Source organism: Rhinichthys klamathensis, unplaced genomic scaffold (genome assembly GCF_029890125.1).
Source record: "Rhinichthys klamathensis goyatoka isolate OS25496 unplaced genomic scaffold, OSU_Roscu_1.1 h1tg000087l_1, whole genome shotgun sequence".
Taxonomy (NCBI): Eukaryota; Metazoa; Chordata; class Actinopteri; order Cypriniformes; family Leuciscidae; genus Rhinichthys; species Rhinichthys klamathensis.
Window position 1 is genome coordinate 2,139,452 of NW_026606627.1, and position 23,527 is coordinate 2,162,978.

The window sequence follows — 23,527 nt, forward strand, 5'->3', positions numbered from 1 at the left end:
CCTTTATTTAGAAAACAAACTCAAAGATCATCCCTGAAACCTATTAATTATAAATAACGCTTTGAAACAATAACTATAACCAGGATTTTCAATGAAGCAGTTTTGTTTGTTACTCGTACCTTTTTCTATTTAGTGTACTTGTTTTCATCTTAGAAATGCAGCCGTGACTCGACGCCGCCCCCTGTTGAGCGAAACCCTGTCCTACAGCTGCAAATACACGAAGAGTATTCATAAATCATAAGTATAGGCTCGCAAAGCTCTTGTTTAGGACAAAAGGCATTTAGCCCAGAGTCAGAATGGCCTGTTTTATTCTGACCCTTCAGTCGTTCTCAGGCTGATCGTGAGGTTTCAGTATGCGTGAGATGTTTCTTAATTTACGCCGGCAGCTTCTCTCTTTGGCTCGTGTTGTGGGATCTTTTGAATCCCCGGCTCTGTTCTCATTGTGTGCCGACAGCTTCTTCGTGGGAACGTACAACGTGAACGGCCAGAATCCGAAGGAAAGTCTCAGTCCATGGCTGGCGTCCTCCGCCACCGCTCCTGACTTCTACCTCTTGGGGTGAGAATCCGCATTAGTATATTTATGACCCTGGACCACAAAACCAGTCTCGAGTCGCACGGGTATATCTGTGGCAATAGCCAACAACACACTGTATAGGTCAGAATTATCGTTTTCTCTTTTATGCCAAAAATCATTAGGATATTAAGTAAAGATCATGTTCCATGAAGATATTTTGGACTCTATGGGTATGACCTTCCTTCATCCTGATACTGTCTCACACACACACACAAACACACACTGTCTCACACACACACACACACACACACACACACACACACACACACACACACACACACACACACACACACACACACACACACACACACTGTCTCAAACACACACACAAACTGTCTCAAACACACACACACACACACACTGTCTCACACACTGTCACACACTCTCTCACACACACACACACACACACACACTGTCTCACACACACTGTCTCACACACACTGTCACACACACACTGTCACACACACACACACACACACACACTGTCTCAAACACACACACACACACTGTCTCACAAACACACTGTCTCACACACACACACACACTGTCACACACACACACAGTCTCACACACACAGTCACACACTCACACACACACACACACACACACACACACACACTGTCTCAAACACACACACAAACTGTCTCAAACACACACACACACACTGTCTCACACACTGTCACACACTCTCACACACACACACACACACACACACTGTCTCACACACACTGTCACACACACACTGTCACACACACACACACACACACACACACTGTCTCAAACACACACACACACACACACACTGTCTCACACACACACTGTCTCACACACACACTGTCTCACACACACACACACACACACACACACTGTCTCACACACACTGTCACACACACACAGTCTCACACACACACACACACACACAGTCACACACTCACACACACACACACACACACACACACACACACACACACACACACACACACAGTCACACACACACACACACACACACACACACACACACACACACACACACACACACACACACACTCACTCACGCACACACACACACACACACACATCGATACAAATTATTGATGTTTCTTTTATGCCAAAAATCATTAGGATATTAAGTAAAGATCATGTTCCATGAAGATACTTTCTAAATTTCCTACCAAAAATATATAAAACATTTATTTTTGTGAGTGAGTGCAGCACAATCGGGAACATAAATGGACGATTTTAAAGGCGATGTTCTCAGTATTTAAAATTTTTTGCACCCCCAGATTCCAGATTTTCAAGCCAAATATTGTCCAATCCTAACAAACAATACATCAATGGGAAGCTTATTCATTCAGCTTTCAGATCTCAATTTCAAAATATTGCACCCATGTGACTGGTTTTGTGGTCCAGGGTCACATATATATCACATACACAGTGATGAAGACGTGTGTGTGATTCCCTGCTGTAGTTTCCAGGAGCTGGATCTCAGTAAGGAGGCGTTTCTCTTCAATGATACTCCTAAAGAGCCCGAGTGGATGCTAGCCGTCTACAAGAGCCTCCATCCAGATGCCAAGTATGCTTTAGTAAGGACCTCCTCTGCTCTCGCACCCATGAGCTAATGTTCAGATCCAACACAAAAACACTGGGTTATTAGGATAACAACACCCTCATAGTCAACTAAACGAGAAGAGGCTTAGTCGACCAAACTATAATTAGTCGGTTAGAGTCACGGAGAAAAACATGGCCTCTCAGTCTTAATGTTGACCTGGATAAATATGGGGATATTATATATATATAATATCTGATTTCATCTCAGAGTATGAAGTCAAGATTTTTTTTGGGAAATGGCTTTAATCTTATCCTGATTATGATTAATAAGCCGAAAATGCATGTTATTATTATTATTATTATTAAGTTTATTTAGATGGGGACAGATACAAGTAACATAGATAAGCTTTAAGAGTCATCTGATGTATGTATCATAGTGTTTTTAGCTAAAGCTAATTCACGACACTTGTCCCTAGTATATGCAGCCGAATGACGTCACTACATTTAATAAAGTCTTGTAAACGCAAGTACATATCTATATCTATGCTATATGCAAAAGAGCTATAAAGCAAAGGGACAGTCTAAATCCCTACATTAAAAATCAAGATAATAATAAAGGTCAGGACAAGCCTTCCTTTCGAAATGGAAATTCTTGCGTGAATTTGTAACACTTACAAATAAGGATATAACTGCAAAATGAAAAGTTTTGCGCTGAGGAAACATATCACGCATTAAACTGCACACACATCTGTCAGGGCAAGCCATGTTAAACATTACACTAATGCATTAGCTTGAGGCTTTAAATAAGGAACTATCATGTTTTGAGCAGCTTGGATCACGTTCCTTTCCAGAAGCATATCACTCGGTTTCCTCCATTATTTTTAGATGCATTTTGTCCATAGAAATGTGACTAATCGATAATGACATTTGATGTCGATGATTTTCATTATCGGTTATTAGCGATTTTATTGATTAGTTGTTGCAGCTCTAGTGCCTATAGTCATTTTGTTTAACCCGCTGGGTGCTCTTTGCATGTTGGTCAAAAATGACTTTCAATTAAATGAATGTACTATGTTTTAGTTAAATAATGTTTTTTTATTTATTATTTTGTATTTTTAGGGGATTTTATGGTACTAAATTATATTGATGCTGCATTTATAATCCATTTATTCACTTTTTGACCATAGACCTGAAAATTAAATTTCCAACTTAAACTGGTAAATCTTGAATGCTTTTAAAGCACAGACTGAAGTTTGATCTCTTTTCAAACTTAAGTGTCGACTCTTGCCAAGTCGAAGTTGCAGAATTTTACGTTTGTTGTTATGAAAAATGCACAAAAATACTATTTTCAATTTTTATATGGAATATATATCTTCAAAAACACCTTTTACTCTAAAACTGCAAGAAAATCAAAGCCATGAATCTAAACTAATTGTGTTCCGAATTTGAGCTTGATATCTAAAAAAATTAGATTTCAGTAAAATTGTGATTGGCTGCAGTACCAAACGCTTCCACTTGATTAAATTCGTCTCCCATTCATTTCCATTTTCGACCACGATTAGAACAAGTATGACTATTTTTTTCAGGACAGTTTAACCTTTTCGAATCAAGTCCATGATTTTTGTTTTTGTCTTCGCATAGCAAGTGCCCAACCCTTTACTAAGTTTCGTACCATTCCGATGAAGTAAACAATACTAAAAAAAATAAAAATGACGAAGAGCACCAGAGGGTTTAATGTTTCACCCCTTTATTGTCCTTGTAAGAGTATTGGTGTGTGTTGTTTAGGTGAAGCTGGTGCGTTTGGTGGGAATCATGCTGTTGTTCTACGTGAAGGCGGAGCATGCGGCGCACATCTCCGAGATGGAGGCCGAGACCGTCGGCACAGGCGTCATGGGGCGCATGGTGAGTGTGTTACGAGGAGCGCGGGGTGAGTGTGTTACGAGGAGCGCGGGGTGAGTGTGTTACGAGGAGAGCGTGGTGAGTGTGTTACGAGGAGCGCGTGGTGAGTGTGTTACGAGGAGCGCGTGGTGAGTGTGTTACGAGGAGAGCGTGGTGAGTGTGTGTTACGAGGAGAGCGTGGTGAGTGTGTTACGAGGAGTGTGTTACAAGGAGCGCGGGGTGAGTGTGTTACAAGGAGCGCGGGGTGAGTGTGTTACGAGTAGCGCGTGATGAGTGTGTTACGAGGAGCGGGTGGTGAGTGTGTTACGAGGAGCGCGTGGTGAGTGTGTTACGAGGAGCGCGGGGTGAGTGTGTTACGAGGAGCGCGTGATGAGTGTGTTACGAGGAGCGGGTGGTGAGTGTGTTACGAGGAGCGCGTGGTGAGTGTTACGAGGAGCGCGTGGTGAGTGTGTTACGAGGAGCGCGTGGTGAGTGTGTTACGAGGAGCGCGTGATGAGTGTGTTACGAGGAGCGCGGGGTGAGTGTGTTACGAGTAGCGCGTGATGAGTGTGTTACGAGGAGCGGGTGGTGAGTGTGTTACGAGGAGCACTTGGTGAGTGTGTAACGAGGAGCGCGTGGTGAGTGTGTTACGAGGAGCGGGTGGTGAGTGTGTTACGAGGAGAGCGTGGTGAGTGTGTTACGAGGAGCGCGTGGTGAGTGTGTTACGAGGAGCGCGTGATGAGTGTGTTACGAGGAGCGGGTGGTGAGTGTGTTAAGGAGCGCGTGGTGAGTGTGTTACGAGGAGCGGGTGGTGAGTGTGTTACGAGGAGAGCGTGGTGAGTGTGTTACGAGGAGCGCGTGGTGAGTGTGTTACGAGGAGCGCGTGGTGAGTGTGTTACGAGGAGCGCGTGATGAGTGTGTTACGAGGAGCGCGTGGTGAGTGTGTTAAGGAGCGCGTGGTGAGTGTGTTACGAGGAGCGCGTGGTGAGTGTGTTACGAGGAGCGCGGGATGAGTGTGTTACGAGGAGCGCGTGGTGAGTGTGTTAAGGAGCGCGTGGTGAGTGTGTTACGAGGAGCGCGGGATGAGTGTGTTACGAGGAGCGCGTGGTGAGTGTGTTACGAGGAGCGCGTGGTGAGTGTGTTAAGGAGCGCGTGGTGAGTGTGTTACGAGGAGCACGTGGTGAGTGTGTTACGAGGAGCGCGTGGTGAGTGTGTTACGAGGAGCGCGTGGTGAGTGTGTTACGAGGAGCGCGGGGTGAGTGTGTTACGAGGAGCGCGTGGTGAGTGTGTTACGAGGAGCACGTGGTGAGTGTGTTACGAGGAGCGCGTGGTGAGTGTGTTACGAGGAGCGCGGGGTGAGTGTGTTACGAGGAGCGCGGGGTGAGTGTGTTACGAGTAGCGCGTGATGAGTGTGTTACGAGGAGCGGGTGGTGAGTGTGTTACGAGGAGCGCGTGGTGAGTGTGTTACGAGGAGCGCGTGGTGAGTGTGTTACGAGGAGCGCGTGGTGAGTGTGTTACGAGGAGCGCGTGGTGAGTGTGTTACGAGGAGCGCGGGGTGAGTGTGTTACGAGGAGCGCGGGGTGAGTGTGTTACGAGGAGCGGGTGGTGAGTGTGTTACGAGGAGCGCGGGGTGAGTGTGTTACGAGGAGCGCGGGGTGAGTGTGTTACGAGGAGCGCATGGTGAGTGTGTTACGAGGAGCGGGTGGTGAGTGTGTTACGAGGAGAGCGTGGTGAGTGTGTTACGAGGAGCGCGTGGTGAGTGTGTTACGAGGAGCGCGTGGTGAGTGTGTTACGAGGAGCGCGTGATGAGTGTGTTACGAGGAGCGCGTGGTGAGTGTGTTAAGGAGCGCGTGGTGAGTGTGTTACGAGGAGCGCGTGGTGAGTGTGTTACGAGGAGCGCGTGGTGAGTGTGTTACGAGGAGCGCGGGATGAGTGTGTTACGAGGAGCGCGTGGTGAGTGTGTTAAGGAGCGCGTGGTGAGTGTGTTACGAGGAGCGCGTGGTGAGTGTGTTACGAGGAGCACGTGGTGAGTGTGTTACGAGGAGCGCGTGATGAGTGTGTTACGAGGAGCGCAGGGTGAGTGTGTTACGAGGAGCACGTGGTGAGTGTGTTACGAGGAGCGCGTGATGAGTGTGTTACGAGGAGCGGGTGGTGAGTGTGTTACGAGGAGCGCGTGGTGAGTGTGTTACGAGGAGCGCGTGGTGAGTGTGTTACGAGGAGCGCGTGGTGAGTGTGTTACGAGGAGCGCGTGGTGAGTGTGTTACGAGGAGCGCGGGGTGAGTGTGTTACGAGGAGCGGGTGGTGAGTGTGTTACGAGGAGCGCGTGGTGAGTGTGTTACGAGGAGCGCGGGGTGAGTGTGTTACGAGGAGTGTGTTACGAGGAGCGCGTGGTGAGTTTGTTACGAGGAGAGCGTGGTGAGTGCGTTACGAGAAGCGCGGGGTGAGTGTGTTACGAGGAGCGCGGGGTGAGTGTGTTACGAGGAGCGCGGGGTGAGTGTGTTACGAGGAGCGCGGGGTGAGTGTGTTACGAGGAGCGGGTGGTGAGTGTGTTACGAGGAGCGGGTGGTGAGTGTGTTACGAGGAGAGCGTGGTGAGTGTGTTACGAGGAGCGCGTGGTGAGTGTGTTACGAGGAGCGCGTGGTGAGTGTGTTACGAGGAGAGCGTGGTGAGTGTGTTACGAGGAGCGCGTGGTGAGTGTGTTACGAGGAGAGCGTGGTGAGTGTGTTACGAGGAGCGCGTGGTGAGTGTGTTACGAGGAGCGCGTGGTGAGTGTGTTACGAGGAGCGCGTGGTGAGTGTGTTACGAGGAGCGCGTGGTGAGTGTGTTACGAGGAGCGCGTGGTGAGTGTTACGAAGGAGCGCGTGGTGAGTGTGTTACGAGGAGCGCGTGGTGAGTGTGTTACGAGGAGCGCGGGGTGAGTGTGTTACGAGTAGCGCGTGATGAGTGTGTTGCGAGGAGCGCGGGGTGAGTGTGTTACGAGGAGAGCGTGGTGTGTTACGAGGAGCGCGTGGTGAGTGTGTTACGAGGAGCGCGGGGTGATTGTGTTACGAGTAGCGCGTGGTGTGTTACGAGGAGCGTGTGGTGAGTGTGTTACGAGGAGCGCGGGGTGAGTGTGTTACGAGTAGCGCGTGGTGTGTTACGAGGAGCGCGTGGTGAGTGTGTTACGAGGAGCGCGGGGTGATTGTGTTACGAGTAGCCCGTGATGTGTGTTACGAGGAGCGCGGGGTGAGTGTGTTACGAGGAGCGCGGGGTGAGTGTGTTACGAGTAGCGCGTGATGAGTGTGTTACGAGGAGCGCGTGGTGAGTGTGTTACGAGGAGCGCGGGGTGAGTGTGTTACGAGGAGCGCGGGGTGAGTGTGTTACGAGTAGCGCGTGATGAGTGTGTTACGAGGAGCGCGTGATGAGTGTGTTACGAGGAGCGCGGGGAGAGTGTGTTACGAGGAGCGCGGGGTGAGTGTGTTACGAGGAGCGCGGGGTGAGTGTGTTACGAGTAGCGCGTGATGAGTGTGTTGCGAGGAGCGCGGGGTGAGTGTGTTACGAGGAGCGCGTGGTGAGTGTGTTACGAGGAGCGCGTGGTGAGTGTTACGAGGAGCGCGTGGTGAGTGTGTTACGAGGAGCGCGGGGTGAGTGTGTTACGAGTAGCGCGTGATGAGTGTGTTACGAGTAGCGCATGATGAGTGTGTTACAAGGAGCGCGTGGTGAGTGTGTTACGAGGAGCGCGTGGTGAGTGTGTTACGAGGAGCGCGAGGTGAGTGTGTTACGAGTAGCGCGTGATGAGTGTGTTACGAGTAGCGCGTGGTGTGTTACGAGGAGCGCGTGGTGAGTGTGTTACGAGGAGCGCGGGGTGATTGTGTTACGAGTAGCGCGTGGTGTGTTACGAGGAGCGCGTGGTGAGTGTGTTACGAGGAGCGCGGGGTGAGTGTGTTACGAGGAGCGCGGGGTGAGTGTGTTACGAGGAGCGCGTGGTGTGTTACGAGGAGCGCGTGGTGAGTGTGTTACGAGGAGCGCGGGGTGATTGTGTTACGAGTAGCCCGTGATGAGTGTGTTACGAGGAGCGCGGGGTGAGTGTGTTACGAGGAGCGCAGGGTGAGTGTGTTACGAGTAGCGCGTGATGAGTGTGTTACGAGGAGCGCGTGGTTAGTGTGTTACGAGGAGCGCGTGGTGAGTGTTACGAGGAGCGCGTGGTGAGTGTGTTACGAGGAGCGCGGGGTGAGTGTGTTACGAGTAGCGCGTGATGAGTGTGTTACGAGTAGCGCGTGATGAGTGTGTTACGAGGAGCGCGTGGTGAGTGTGTTACGAGGAGCGCGTGGTGAGTGTGTTACGAGGAGCGCGAGGTGAGTGTGTTACGAGTAGCGCGTGATGAGTGTGTTACGAGGAGAGCGTGGTGAGTGTGTTACGAGGAGCGCGTGATGAGTGTGTTACAAATAGCGCGTGATGAGTGTGTTACGAGGAGAGCGTGGTGAGTGTGTTACGAGGAGCGCGTGGTGAGTGTGTTACGAGGAGAGCGTGGTGAGTGTGTTACGAGGAGCGCGTGATGAGTGTGTTACGAGGAGCGCGTGATGAGTGTGTTGCGAGGAGCGCGTGGTGAGTGTGTTACGAGGAGCGCGTGATGAGTGTGTTACGAGGAGCGCGTGATGAGTGTGTTGCGAGGAGCGCGGGGTGAGTGTGTTACGAGGAGCGCGTGGTGAGTGTGTTACGAGTAGCGCGTGATGAGTGTGTTACGAGTAGCGCGTGATGAGTGTGTTACAAATAGAGCGTGATGAGTGTGTTATGAGGAGCGCGTGATGAGTGTGTTACGAGTTGCGCGTGATGAGTGTGTTACGAGGAGCGCGTGATGAGTGTGTTACGAGTTGCGCGTGATGAGTGTGTTACGAGGAGCGCGTGATGAGTGTGTTACGAGTAGCGCGTGATGAGTGTGTTACAAATAGCGCGTGATGAGTGTGTTACGAGGAGAGCGTGGTGAGTGTGTTACGAGGAGCGCGTGATGAGTGTGTTGCGAGGAGCGCGTGATGAGTGTGTTACGAGTTGCGCGTGATGAGTGTGTTACGAGGAGCGCGTGATGAGTGTGTTACGAGTAGCGCGTGATGAGTGTGTTACAAATAGCGCGTGATGAGTGTGTTACGAGGAGAGCGTGATGAGTGTGTTGCGAGGAGCGCGTGGTGAGTGTGTTACGAGGAGCGCGTGATGAGTGTGTCACGAGGAGCGGGTGGTGAGTGTGTTGCGAGGAGCGCGGGGTGAGTGTGTTACGAGGAGCGCGGGGTGAGTGTGTTACGAGGAGCGCGTGATGAGTGTGTAACGAGTAGCGCGTGATGAGTGTGTTACAAATAGAGCGTGATGAGTGTGTTACGAGTAGCGCGTGATGAGTGTGTTGCGAGGAGAGCGTGATGAGTGTGTTACGAGTCGCGCGTGATGAGTGTGTTACGAGGAGCGCGTGATGAGTGTGTTACGAGTTGCGCGTGATGAGTGTGTTACGAGGAGCGCGTGATGAGTGTGTTACCAGGAGCGCGTGATGAGTGTGTTACAAATAGTGCGTGATGAGTGTGTTATGAGGAGCGCGTGATGAGTGTGTTACAAATAGCGCGTGATGAGTGTGTTATGAGGAGCGCGTGATGAGTGTGTTACGAGGAGCGCGTGATGAGTGTGTTACGAGGAGCGCGTGATGAGTGTGTTACGAGTAGCGCGTGATGAGTGTGTTACAAATAGCGCGTGATGAGTGTGTTACGAGGAGAGCGTGGTGAGTGTGTTACGAGGAGCGCGTGGTGAGTGTGTTACGAGGAGCGCGTGGTGAGTGTGTTACGAGTAGCGCGGGGTGAGTGTGTTACGAGGAGCGCGTGGTGAGTGTGTTACGAGTAGCGCGTGATGAGTGTGTTACGAGGAGAGCGTGGTGAGTGTGTTACGAGGAGCGCGGGGTGAGTGTGTTACGAGGAGCGCGTGATGAGTGTGTTACGAGGAGAGCGTGGTGAGTGTGTTACGAGGAGCGCGTGATGAGTGTGTTGCGAGGAGCGCGTGGTGAGTGTGTTACGAGGAGCGCGTGATGAGTGTGTTACGAGGAGTGCGTGATGAGTGTGTTGCGAGGAGCGCGTGATGAGTGTGTTATGAGGAGCGCGGGGTGAGTGTGTTACGAGGAGCGCGTGATGAGTGTGTTACGAGTAGCGCGTGATGAGTGTGTTACGAGGAGAGCGTGGTGAGTGTGTTACGAGGAGCGCGTGATGAGTGTGTTACAAATAGCGCGTGATGAGTGTGTTACGAGGAGAGCGTGGTGAGTGTGTTACGAGGAGCGCGTGGTGAGTGTGTTACGAGGAGAGCGTGGTGAGTGTGTTACGAGGAGCGCGTGATGAGTGTGTTACGAGGAGCGCGTGATGAGTGTGTTGCGAGGAGCGCGTGGTGAGTGTGTTACGAGGAGCGCGTGATGAGTGTGTTACGAGGAGCGCGTGATGAGTGTGTTGCGAGGAGCGCGGGGTGAGTGTGTTACGAGGAGCGCGTGGTGAGTGTGTTACGAGTAGCGCGTGATGAGTGTGTTACGAGTAGCGCGTGATGAGTGTGTTACAAATAGAGCGTGATGAGTGTGTTATGAGGAGCGCGTGATGAGTGTGTTACGAGTTGCGCGTGATGAGTGTGTTACGAGGAGCGCGTGATGAGTGTGTTACGAGTTGCGCGTGATGAGTGTGTTACGAGGAGCGCGTGATGAGTGTGTTACGAGTAGCGCGTGATGAGTGTGTTACAAATAGCGCGTGATGAGTGTGTTACGAGGAGCGCGTGATGAGTGTGTTGCGAGGAGCGCGTGATGAGTGTGTTACGAGTTGCGCGTGATGAGTGTGTTACGAGGAGCGCGTGATGAGTGTGTTACAAATAGCGCGTGATGAGTGTGTTACGAGGAGAGCGTGATGAGTGTGTTGCGAGGAGCGCGTGGTGAGTGTGTTACGAGTTGCGCGTGATGAGTGTGTTACGAGTAGCGCGTGATGAGTGTGTTACAAATAGCGCGTGATGAGTGTGTTACGAGGAGAGCGTGATGAGTGTGTTGCGAGGAGCGCGTGGTGAGTGTGTTACGAGGAGCGCGTGATGAGTGTGTTGCGAGGAGCGCGGGGTGAGTGTGTTACGAGGAGCGCGTGATGAGTGTGTTACGAGTTGCGCGTGATGAGTGTGTTACGAGGAGCGCGTGATGAGTGTGTTACGAGTTGCGCGTGATGAGTGTGTTACGAGGAGCGCGTGATGAGTGTGTTACGAGTAGCGCGTGATGAGTGTGTTACAAATAGCGCGTGATGAGTGTGTTACGAGGAGAGCGTGGTGAGTGTGTTACGAGGAGCGCGTGATGAGTGTGTTGCGAGGAGCGCGTGATGAGTGTGTTACGAGTTGCGCGTGATGAGTGTGTTACGAGGAGCGCGTGATGAGTGTGTTACGAGTTGCGCGTGATGAGTGTGTTACGAGTAGCGCGTGATGAGTGTGTTACAAATAGCGCGTGATGAGTGTGTTGCGAGGAGCGCGTGGTGAGTGTGTTACGAGGAGCGCGTGGTGAGTGTGTTACGAGGAGCGCGTGATGAGTGTGTTGCGAGGAGCGCGGGGTGAGTGTGTTACGAGGAGCGCGTGATGAGTGTGTTACGAGTTGCGCGTGATGAGTGTGTTACGAGGAGCGCGTGATGAGTGTGTTACGAGTTGCGCGTGATGAGTGTGTTACGAGGAGAGCGTGATGAGTGTGTTGCGAGGAGCGCGTGGTGAGTGTGTTACGAGGAGCGCGTGATGAGTGTGTTGCGAGGAGCGCGGGGTGAGTGTGTTACGAGGAGCGCGTGATGAGTGTGTTACGAGTTGCGCGTGATGAGTGTGTTACGAGGAGCGCGTGATGAGTGTGTTACGAGTTGCGCGTGATGAGTGTGTTACGAGGAGCGCGTGATGAGTGTGTTACGAGTAGCGCGTGATGAGTGTGTTACAAATAGCGCGTGATGAGTGTGTTACGAGGAGAGCGTGGTGAGTGTGTTACGAGGAGCGCGTGATGAGTGTGTTGCGAGGAGCGCGTGATGAGTGTGTTACGAGTTGCGCGTGATGAGTGTGTTACGAGGAGCGCGTGATGAGTGTGTTACGAGTAGCGCGTGATGAGTGTGTTACAAATAGCGCGTGATGAGTGTGTTACGAGGAGAGCGTGATGAGTGTGTTGCGAGGAGCGCGTGGTGAGTGTGTTACGAGGAGCGCGTGGTGAGTGTGTTGCGAGGAGCGCGGGGTGAGTGTGTTACGAGGAGCGCGGGGTGAGTGTGTTACGAGGAGCGCGTGATGAGTGTGTAACGAGTAGCGCGTGATGAGTGTGTTACAAATAGAGCGTGATGAGTGTGTTACGAGTTGCGCGTGATGAGTGTGTTACGAGTAGCGCGTGATGAGTGTGTTACGAGTAGCGCGTGATGAGTGTGTTACAAATAGAGCGTGATGAGTGTGTTACAAATAGAGCGTGATGAGTGTGTTACAAATAGAGCGTGATGAGTGTGTTACGAGTAGCGCGTGATGAGTGTGTTACAAATAGAGCGTGATGAGTGTGTTACAAATAGAGCGTGATGAGTGTGTTACAAATAGAGCGTGATGAGTGTGTTACAAATAGAGCGTGATGAGTGTGTTACGAGGAGCGCGTGATGAGTGTGTTACGAGTAGCGCGTGATGAGTGTGTTACGAGTAGCGCGTGATGAGTGTGTTACAAATAGAGCGTGATGAGTGTGTTATGAGGAGCGCGTGATGAGTGTGTTACGAGTTGCGCGTGATGAGTGTGTTATGAGGAGCGCGTGATGAGTGTGTTACGAGTTGCGCGTGGTGAGTGTGTTACGAGTTGCGCGTGGTGAGTGTGTTACGAGGAGCGCGTGATGAGTGTGTTACGAGTAGCGCGTGATGAGTGTGTTACAAATAGAGCGTGATGAGTGTGTTATGAGGAGCGCGTGATGAGTGTGTTACGAGTTGCGCGTGATGAGTGTGTTACGAGGAGCGCGTGATGAGTGTGTTACGAGTTGCGCGTGATGAGTGTGTTACGAGGAGCGCGTGATGAGTGTGTTGTGTTTGTGTAATGACACAGGGCTTAACCCTTTAGGCGCCAGAGGTTTTTTCCTAAAACGTTCGATTTTGACATCTCAATTTCAAAAGGCTATTTCTTAAAAGTGATAAAAGATAGAGACTTTCTGTAAATTAGAGAAATATTAAGGATGACCCAAAGTTTATGTAGGGATAACATTTTTCCATCTAATTTGCATATTATGACGTCATATGGTGGGGGCAATCTTGGATTATAGAATTTTCATGAAAAGTCACGTTTAAATGAGAAAATGCAGCACTTCTTTCCCCCCAAAATGGCCATCACCTTCTGTATGCTATATTGCACAATACTGAATGCTCAGGTATATAGTAAGTAGTAAACAAACTGTGTAAATCATTACTAATAAATGGTAGAAACAGACCGAATGCATTGTAGTGGTTGGCCTTTTGCTGTAGAGATTTTCCATTTACTAAATACAGTAGGCACTCTGATTCCATGAATGGGGCACATATATATTGTTCATATGACATACAAACACAAGTAGACAAGACCTGTTTAGTTCAAACGCTCACTCGCACAGATTATGAGTGAGATGATACGAGCAGCGTGGCCAGATCTGCCTCGCGCGCGCGCCGAGTGTGCACAGCTCGGACTGCTGTCATTGTCATTGCGACTCCCCACCCTGCCTCCACGTCGCCTCCTAACTGTCCTATGAATACTTCGACCTCGTCTAACATACCCAGTGGCATTAGACAAAGTCTCCACCACAATACTGTCGCCGCGATTGCGGAGAGGATCTGATAACATGGCTCACTCGCACACTAGCTCCGCTTTCGATCGCACTGATTCAAGCGCTCTAACTCGAACATTTTGTATAGAAACATGACCTTTTTTTTATTCAGGGATGAAGTATGACATGTCTGCCATCCAGTGGAGGGGAGGTCGAACGAAATTTGACACCCAATTTGACAAAATCGGCCGTTTTATTCAGTGCCGCATCTTTTCGAGTAAACTCGACCGTGGCGCCTAGAGGGTTAAAATTAAGTGTAACCTTGAAGAGCTCCATTTTCTCTTGCCTAGTTCTGCATGCTATATCATGGAATATTAACATTACCATCTCTACAAAATGGACTCCAACTGTTCTCCTAAATTAGAAGCATAAAGTTGCCTAAAGAAATGTAAGCATTAGCTTATAACATTCAAATAACCTTCTTTCTCCTTTAGGGAAATAAAGGTGCAGTAGCCATCCGCTTCCAGTTTCACAACTCAGACATCTGTGTGGTGAACTCCCACCTCGCCGCGCACACCGAAGAGTTCGAGCGACGCAACCAGGACTTTAAGGACATTTGCCGCAGGATTCAGTTCCGGCAGGAGGACCCCACGCTGCCCCCCCTCACCATCATGAAACACAGGTATGAATAAACTAGTAATAAACACAGGTATGAACTGAACACGATAGCTGGCCAACATGCAGAATATCTGGTGTAAAGTGGTGGTATAATGCTTTCACAAGATGTAAAATAAGTCTCTGATGTCCCCAGAGTGTGTATGTGAAGTTTTAGCTCAAAATACCCCACAGATAATTTTATAGCATGTTAAAATTGTCACTTTTTGAGATGCGCAAAAACGCACCGTTTTTGTGTGTGTCCCTTTAAATGCAAATGAGCTGCTGCTCCCGGCATAGAGGGCGGGGCTTCAACAGCTTGTGTGTGTGTGTGTGTGTGTGTGTGTGTGTGTGTGTGTGTGTGTGTGTGTGTGTGTGTGTGTGTGTGTGTGTGTGTGTGTGTGTGTGTGTGTGTCTTTGTCGACTCCGGTTTGAACATAAAAGGCTAAAAGTTTTTCAAATTTTCAGTGCGCGTATGTGTATGAGATAATAGGAGCTGCTAACACACGTGCACTAAAAATTAAAAAAAATGTTAGCCTTTTATGTTAAAACCGGAGTCGACAAAGATGGAGAGACTCAAGAAGAAGTGACAACATGTAGAATAGAACAGGACATTTCTGAAAGGTTAGTTGATGAATTTATGTAGCTGATGTGGAGTTAACGATCTTCAAGTCATTGATTAGTATATTCTGTCATGATAATCTATAAATCATAGATTACCCCGGGGGGTGTATGGAAATTTTAGGGTTAGTGATGTCACTAACCCGGGAGGAAGCTCGTGTAGTTCTACCAGCTGTTTGTTGTAGTCCTTAAAAAGCGATTTCTGTAAGCAAATATCTCCCTTTGCTTTGAACTTTGCGCGTCGTAACTTTGCAGATGTTGTTTATGCTCAAACTGCAACATTACACACTAACTAAAGTTAGAAAAGTAAAATCATAATCAACCACCCCTTTAATAAGAGACAGTTGTCAGGTTATCCCTGTTTAAGTGTTTTATCGTCAATGTTCTCTTCTTTTCCAGTGTTGTGTTATGGCTGGGAGATCTAAACTATCGCTTAAGTGACCTTGAAGTCGATCATGTGAAGGAATTAATAGCTAAAAAGGAGTTTGAGACCCTGTGTAATCATGACCAGGTAAGACTCGACACATCTGCGGTTTCTCTGGATAATGTAGGGTAATATAGAAATATGAATGTGTGTGTGTGTGTCTGTTTCAGCTGAAGCGGCAGATGGATGAGGAGGTTGTGTTTGTGGGATTCACGGAGGGAGAGATTAATTTCCAACCCACATACAAGTACGACACTGGCTCAGATCAGTGGGACACAAGGTCAGAGAACACCATCAAACATCACTTCCCCTGTCACTCTCAATAAAAGAGCTAATATTCTCCACAACATACAATAAACGAACACATAGCAAGTCCTTGCAAGAAACATTTACTTCATCAAAACAATGTTTTTTTTCTAATGATGGTTTCCTTTATTATTATTATTATTCCCAGTTGATAGTGAATGACAGCCCAATAAACCATACATAAGAAACTGATGGAATTTGGCACACTCATAGAGGTGGCCCTGAATAGTAATCTGACCAACTTTGAGGTTTCTAGGACCAACTCTATAGCGCCACCACCAGTTCAAATATTCACTTTTCTTTTTGTCATTAGTTTTGAACCTTTTGTCCTTGAAACAAATTTCTTCGTACAGCCGATTACTCTCGAAAAACCTCTCAGATGATCATTGGACCAAGCCTCGCAGAAATGACTGAACAGAATTTTGATATTCCTTTTTGTTAAAAAGTTACAGTGATGTGAACTTAATATTGACTCTGAATTACATTAGATTCAATTTCTCTGCAATAGTTTTATCTATCGAAACTAAACTTGGTACACTTCATCAACACCATGATCTGAGGGTGCGTGCCAAATTTGGAAACAGCGCCACCTACAGGTCATGAGATCTGAAAAATGGCTATGTTTCTCACAACTTTTGAAATGTTTGTCAGAATGTTTGGTCATGGATCGGATCGGAAGGGTCACATGTCTGCCGTTTTGAAATTTGTCATAAATTGCAATAATTTTTAAATGCTTTGACGCATCGGCACAAAATTTCATCAACAGCATATCCTGAAGGTACCCGAAACATTTGAAGACCGCATCGCCAAGAGTTCAGAAGTGTGATATTCATGTTCTTGATGTGGTTTAGCCCTATTATTTATTCATGTTCTTGATGTGGTTTAGCCCTATTATTTATTCCTGAGATCAAAGCTGAATTTTCAGCATCATTACTCCAGTCTTCAGTGTCACATGATCCTTCAGAAATCACTCTAATATGTTGCTGCTCAAGAAACATTTAAGATTATTATCAGTGTTAAAAACCCTTTATTTGTGTGTGTTTGTGTTGATGCAGTGAGAAGTGTCGAGTTCCTGCGTGGTGTGACCGCATCCTGTGGAGGGGGAAGGACATTAAACAGCTTAATTACCAGAGTCACATGACCCTGAAGACCAGTGACCACAAACCCGTCAGCTCTCTGCTGGAGATAGGGGTGAGAACAGCACACGTGATCGCACACACTCCTCATCCTCAGTAGGGTTGAGTATCGCTTCGATTTTCACGATTCCGATTCTTATCGATTACTAATTTCGATTCCAATCAGGTAAAACAAAAAAACAAAAAAACTTAGATATCATTCATATTTAGTCTTATTGCAAAACATTTAATTGTAGCTGAATATCATGAACAGAAATCAACAGCTGAAGAACACTTACACAAGGAGCGTTTGCCTGAGGTTTAAAAACACCATAGAAGAACAACTAGCCTGACTAATGTAAACTTCAAGCATTATTAAAGACAAGTAAACACTGAGTAATTAAAAAAGACTAATAAAAAATTAGCAATCGCAACAAATAGATACAACTGAACAAAGATACGATTGAAATAAACAGTGTTTTAAGATTTTCAGTGTTCAGGTTCAGAAACTGTAATCACATGTAAAATAACACTGCACTTTTAAGTAAAATATACATTACAAATATAGTTACACAAAAGTTATTCAGTCAAGAACGAGTGAATTTTCTCTTTGTCTTTTGTCGTGTGATTAGTGTTATTATAGAGACGGCAGGAATATTAGTGCTGTCACTTTAAAGGGATAGTTCACCCCAAAATGTATAAACTCTGTCAGTAATTACTCTGCCTCATGTCGTTCAACCCCGTAAGACTTTCGTTCATCTTCGGAACAAATATTAAGATATTTGTGATTAAATCTGAGAGCTGGATCACTCCTCCATAGGCTTCTATTGTAATTGAAACTTGCCGGCCCAGAAAAGTTATTAAAGACATCGTTAAAATAGTCCGAGTGACTACAGTGGCTCAATCTTAAGTTTATCAAGCGACGAGAATACTTTCTGTGTGCAAAAAACAAACAAAAATAAGGACTTTATTCAACTCTTCATCTTCTTCTCTGTGGGCCTCGAGTGAGTTCGCGTAGTGTAACAGCGCAGCGCTTCTGGGGTGTACGTCACACGCAGGCTCACTATTGGCCGACGCTGGTCATGTGTGTGATGTGTGTGGCGTACACCAGAAGCGCTGCGCTGTTACACTACGTGAACTCACTCGAGGCACTAAGAAGCCTATGGAGGAGTGATCCAGCTCTCAGATTTAAAGGGATACTTCACTTTTTTTGGAAATAGGCTCATTTTACAACTCCCCCAGAGTTAAACTGTTGAGTTTTACCGTTTTCGAATCCATTCAGCCGATCTCCGGTTCTGGCGGTACCACTTTTAGCATAGCTTAGCATACATCATTGGAGTGGACAAGACCATTAGCATTTCTAAAAAAAAAATGACCAAAGAGTTTCGATATTTTTCCTATTTAAAACTTGACTCTTCTGTAGTTACATCGTGCACTAAAACCGACGGAAAATGTAAAGTTGCGATTTTCTAGGCTGATATGGCTAGGAACTATACTCTCATTCCTGCGTAATAATCAAGAAACTTCACTGCCGTACCATGAGTGCAGCAGGCGTAATGATATGACGCAGCGCCTGAAAATAGGCCACCTTCCGTCAACACAACGGAACTATTTTCAGGCGCTGCGTCATATCATTACGCCTGCTGCTCTCATGGTACGGCAGTAAAGTTTCTTGATTATTACGCAGGAATGAGAGTTTATATTAATATCTTAATATTTGTTCCGAAGATGAACGAAAGTCTTACGGGGTTGAACAACATGAGGGAGAGTCATTACTGACAGAGTTTACAGTTTTGAGGTGAACTATCCCTTTAAGAGCTGCACGGGTCCGATATACTGATACACATGAACACAGCGAGTCGTCTCACGCTTGAATTGTTTAATGTCATATTGAAATGGAATCAATAAGAGGAATCAAAATTAAAATTTTATAACAAGTATCCGATTCCTGAAGTGGAATCGATTTTCGATTCCCAGCCCTAATTCTCAGTCCCCTTACTGACATCTGCCGTTCCTCTGCGCAGATCAAGCTTGTGAACGACGAGTCCTACAAACGGACGTTCGAGGAGATCGTGAGGCGCATCGACCGCCTGGAGAACGATTGCATTCCTTCAGTGACGCTGTCTCAGACCGAGGTGAGCCGTCTCCGGCCTCCAGCATCTGAAGGGTGCTCTGTGGCTCTTTCACACATTTCAAATTTACACTTCCATTCAAAAGTTTGGGGTCAGTAAGATTATTTTATTTTGAAAGAAATTAATACTTTTATTCAGAAAGATCACATTGAGTTATTCAGAAGTGACAGTAAACACATGTATAATGTTACAAAAGATTATATATATATATATATATATATATATATATATATATATATATATATATAAAAAGCTGTTCTTTTGAACTTTCTATCCATCAAAGAATCTTGAAAAATAAAATCAATTCCATTTCCACAAAAATATGCTTTTGTGTTTTCAAAATGGAAATATGTTTTCATATGTTTTCTATGGAAGCTTGTTTCCACCACAGAATGAAAAATAAAAAAGGTAATTGCGACTTTTTGTCTCACAATTGACCGTTCGCAAACACCCGCCCCCCTTAGTTACTGTCGCTATGTCCGACAAGCTACGCTGCTGAAAAATACATCGCGGACTGACAACACGCTGACAGACAGGACAGACCAGGTTACTTTTCGGTTACTTTTGATATTAAACATATTAAACAAAGTCTCACCTTTCAAATTTGGTCATTTTTTAAAAAGAAATTTAAACAATAAATACCGTTTTGTGGCTGTGACCGATCACGGAAACTAGGGACACAAGTCGGTTCTTCGGCATTTTGAGTTATTCATAGATTCTGAAAGTGTAGTCTCCAAGCTTTCCAACGATGTGTAACACGTGGAAATCTGATAATATTTGGAGAAGTTGTGGCCATTTGAAGGTAGGAACTCAAAAAAGCTAAAATGGGAGAAAACGGCCTCAAAAGATTGTGCATTCTCACCTCTCTCTCCTGCTGGGAGTGACAATAGGGCTCATTTACATCTCATTTAGATAAGCCATACCCCCTGTAAAGCTCCCCCTGTGCTTTACAGCTTTTTTTTCTTTCCTGAGCTAGCTAATAACAATAGGTAGGTATGGGAAGGTCTAAACAGACTAAACATGAGATAACATGTACGTGTTCTTAGAATTAAAACAAAACGACAAACTTTAATGCTTAATGCAAACTCACCCCCAGGACCGGCGAATGCACTTCTGCCGCTCTAGGCGAAAAACAATTGTGCTGCCCCTCTATTTGCAACGTTTACCAGCAACAACACACAAAGACCAATATGCCATATACATATAACGCAAAACCAGCAACAACACACAAAGACCAATAAGCCATAGGCCTACATATAACGCAAATAGTGCGCAACGCGCGTGTGCCCAAAATGTCAACAATATTAAAGTTTATGCAGGAGGTAAATGCCTGCTGGCATTTTTCTTTAAGCAGTCATGACAGGAATTTTCCAAATAATCATATTTCCTCCTCAGATTACTGTTGCAAATCTCTTTACACCACTTTCTTATGTGCGTATACACACACAAATGAAATGTCCGCAAGCACATTATATCATCAGCAGGTTCAGCATCTTAAATAACGACTAGAGAGCAAATGAAGATTAACTTACGTTTCAGAAACGCGCACGGCAGGCCTTCATCGCAGCAAAGGTCTTAACTGCATCCTCTATTTCGATTCTCTGTGCCAGTTCATGTTCTATGGAGATTGTTGCCAGTCCATTAAGTCTGTTCCCTGTTCACAAAACGTTCCCCATTCAAAGCAATCGGGACATCACATATGAAACAGTTAGCCACCGCTGTCAGCGAGCCGAGCCGCCGTATTCAAGCACCGAGGGCGCGCGCGCCGCGCCCATACCTCCGGTTCAGTTTCCCGAGCCCACAAAGTGCGGCGAAAACATTTTCGGTGTAACTGCCACGCTTCAGCTCGTCTGCGACAATCTTTGCGGCGTCCATCTTCATTGAATTTTGATATCAGATAGAGCCGGCCAGAGCGCTGCATATTAAGTAGCCACGCTGTTGGGGGGCGGGGGCAAAAGCGCCGGCGGCTATTCAGTATGGAAATACACACAGACAATGACACGCCCCTACTGCATGCTAGAATCTCCGAAAAACAAGCCGATTTCAACCTCAAAATGTACGCTTTTAAATATACCAATACTGTTATCTCAAACATGTAGAGGCTTCTTCATGATCTCAACTAACAGATTCTGCAAAAAAGCGGAAATCACCAATTTTGGAAAAAAACGCTTCTTTCTCATTTTGCTCGCAAGTTGTGCTGCCGACTTGTGTCCCTGGTTTCCGTGACGGGTCACGCTGTTGGGGGGCGGTAATAAAAGTAAAAGTAAAAATAAAAGTAAAAATACTTTTATTCAGAAAGATCACATTGAGTTAATCAGAAGTGACAGTAAACACATGTATAATGTTACAAAAGATTATATATATATATATATATATATATATATATATATATATAAAAAGCTGTTCTTTTGAACTTTCTATCCATCAAAGAATCTTGAAAAATAAAATCAATTCCATTTCCACAAAAATATGCTTTTGTGTTTTCAAAATGGAAATATGTTTTCATATGTTTTCTATGGAAGCTTGTTTCCACCACAGAATGAAAAATAAAAAAGGTAATTGCGACTTTTTGTCTCACAATTGACCGTTCGCAAACACCCGCCCCCCTTAGTTACTGTCGCTATGTCCGACAAGCTACGCTGCTGAAAAATACATCGCGGACTGACAACACGCTGACAGACAGGACAGACCAGGTTACTTTTCGGTTACTTTTGATATTAAACATATTAAACAAAGTCTCACCTTTCAAATTTGGTCATTTTTTAAAAAGAAATTTAAACAATAAATACCGTTTTGTGGCTCTTTAATGTGTCGTGACAGATCGCTGTAGAGCATCAGTTAAAGCCGCTCGTGATCCGATCATCTCTTCCTTCTAGTTCATTTATAGCATCAAATAAACATGAATGAACATAAGAAGGAATGTTGTTTTAACCGCAGAAAGGCATGTTAATCTACTAACTCTCCTGACTGCTTTGTCGGACAAAATGGTCAACCTGTCAATCAAGCTCCCTGCGAAGGGTCAATTGCGTGTTATAAAGTCAGAATTGTGAGATATAAACTATTCTGAGGGGAACAAAGTCAGTCTTTTTTTTCCTTAGAATTGGACTTACAATATAACTCACAATTCTGAGAAAAGATGTCAGAATCGCGAGATATAAAGTCGCAATTATGTGTTATAAAGTCAGAATTGCGTGAAATAAAGTTGCAATTGCGAGAAAAAAGTCTGAATTGTTAGTTTTCTCTCTCGCAATTCTGACTTTATATCTCGCAATTCTGAGACAATTATCTTTTAAATGTTTTATTCCGTGGCGGAAACAAGCTTCCATAGTTTTCAACACTGATAATAATCATAAATGTTTCTTGAGCATCAGATCCTCATATTATAGTGATTTCTGAAAGGGTCATGTGACACTGAAGACTGGAGTAATGATGCTGAAAATTCAGCTTTGATCACAGGAATAAATTACACTTTACTATATATTCACATAGACAACAGCAGATTTAAATTTTTACTGTACTTTTACTGTTGTTTTTTTTTAGCTGTAACGCAAGTCAGTATTTATTTGTTTAGCCTCTGAATGGAAACCGAATGCCTCATTTCTGTGTTTTCTGTGTGTGTGTGTGCAGTTCCACTTCGAGCACGTGAAGTTCATGCAGCATCAGGCCCAGACCGTGAGCGTCCACAACGACGGCCAGGTGCCGTGTCAGTTCGAGTTCATTCAGAAGCTGGACGAGCTGTTCTACTGCAAGCCCTGGCTAACAGCAAACCCGTGTAAAGGCTTCCTGGCCCAGGGTGAGAGCGCTACACTGACACTGGGCTTCAAATCAACTTTTACACCCACATGCCACTAAATGTTTAAATTACCGCCCGTTCAGAACTTTTACTAGCCAGAAAAAGAAGACAAAATGAACCAGATTAACTACGTCACAGCTTTTATATATATATATATATATATATATATTTATTAAAATTTGGATTTCATACATTAACTTCTTATTCAAACAAAATCCTGTCATCCAGCATCTCATCCCTTCCTCTTTCATCTTTTTTGTTTACCAAAAATGTGTTTTAGGTGGACAGATCAATACAGCACACAGAACATGTGGGATGCTGGAAAATAACAATGTGTTTTCTGTTCACCAAATGCTTTTTAATATTCTCTATTACTTCAGTGCAAGTGAACAAGCGCGCCATTATCTGTTGTGTAGTGACGTGTGTGTTCAAGTAAGCCAGAAATGAGCAGATTTAGCGCAATACGCTGTATTTAATATATCATGAGGACTTACGAGTTGCGCTAAATCCGCACAGATTTGGCTTACACGAACTTCCCCAGCAAAGTGAGTAAACACAGAAACACGCCGGATTGGCTCGTGATTTGACAGCGTTTCCCGCCAAAGTTCATTTGTACCCGCATTTGGCGAGTTAGCGGGAGTTAATCTCAATCCCTGCTTACAGTCAAACCAAAATGAATCAGATTAGGAAAGGAATAAACACCCCTTTCAATCAGGTCGAGCTCATGATCGATTAATGTGTTTGCCTGAAGGCT

General features: G+C 46.2%; 1 protein-coding gene across 2 annotated transcripts in view; it reads left to right on the top strand.

Moving 5' to 3' along the window:
- The window catches only part of LOC130085721 (type II inositol 1,4,5-trisphosphate 5-phosphatase-like), a 49,831-nt gene that overhangs the window by 4,268 nt on the left and 22,036 nt on the right, over positions 1-23,527 (top strand). For both annotated transcript variants that reach the window (XR_008807161.1, XM_056251646.1), the window contains exons 4-12: positions 455-556; positions 2,043-2,157; positions 3,908-4,024; positions 14,223-14,410; positions 15,403-15,514; positions 15,598-15,707; positions 16,789-16,924; positions 18,873-18,983; positions 22,608-22,773. Coding sequence is in view for 1 of the 2 variants with exons in the window: in XM_056251646.1 (XP_056107621.1) it covers positions 455-556; positions 2,043-2,157; positions 3,908-4,024; positions 14,223-14,410; positions 15,403-15,514; positions 15,598-15,707; positions 16,789-16,924; positions 18,873-18,983; positions 22,608-22,773 (1,157 nt within the window). In the remaining variant the exon portion in view is untranslated. The remainder of the gene's footprint in view (positions 1-454; positions 557-2,042; positions 2,158-3,907; positions 4,025-14,222; positions 14,411-15,402; positions 15,515-15,597; positions 15,708-16,788; positions 16,925-18,872; positions 18,984-22,607; positions 22,774-23,527) is intronic.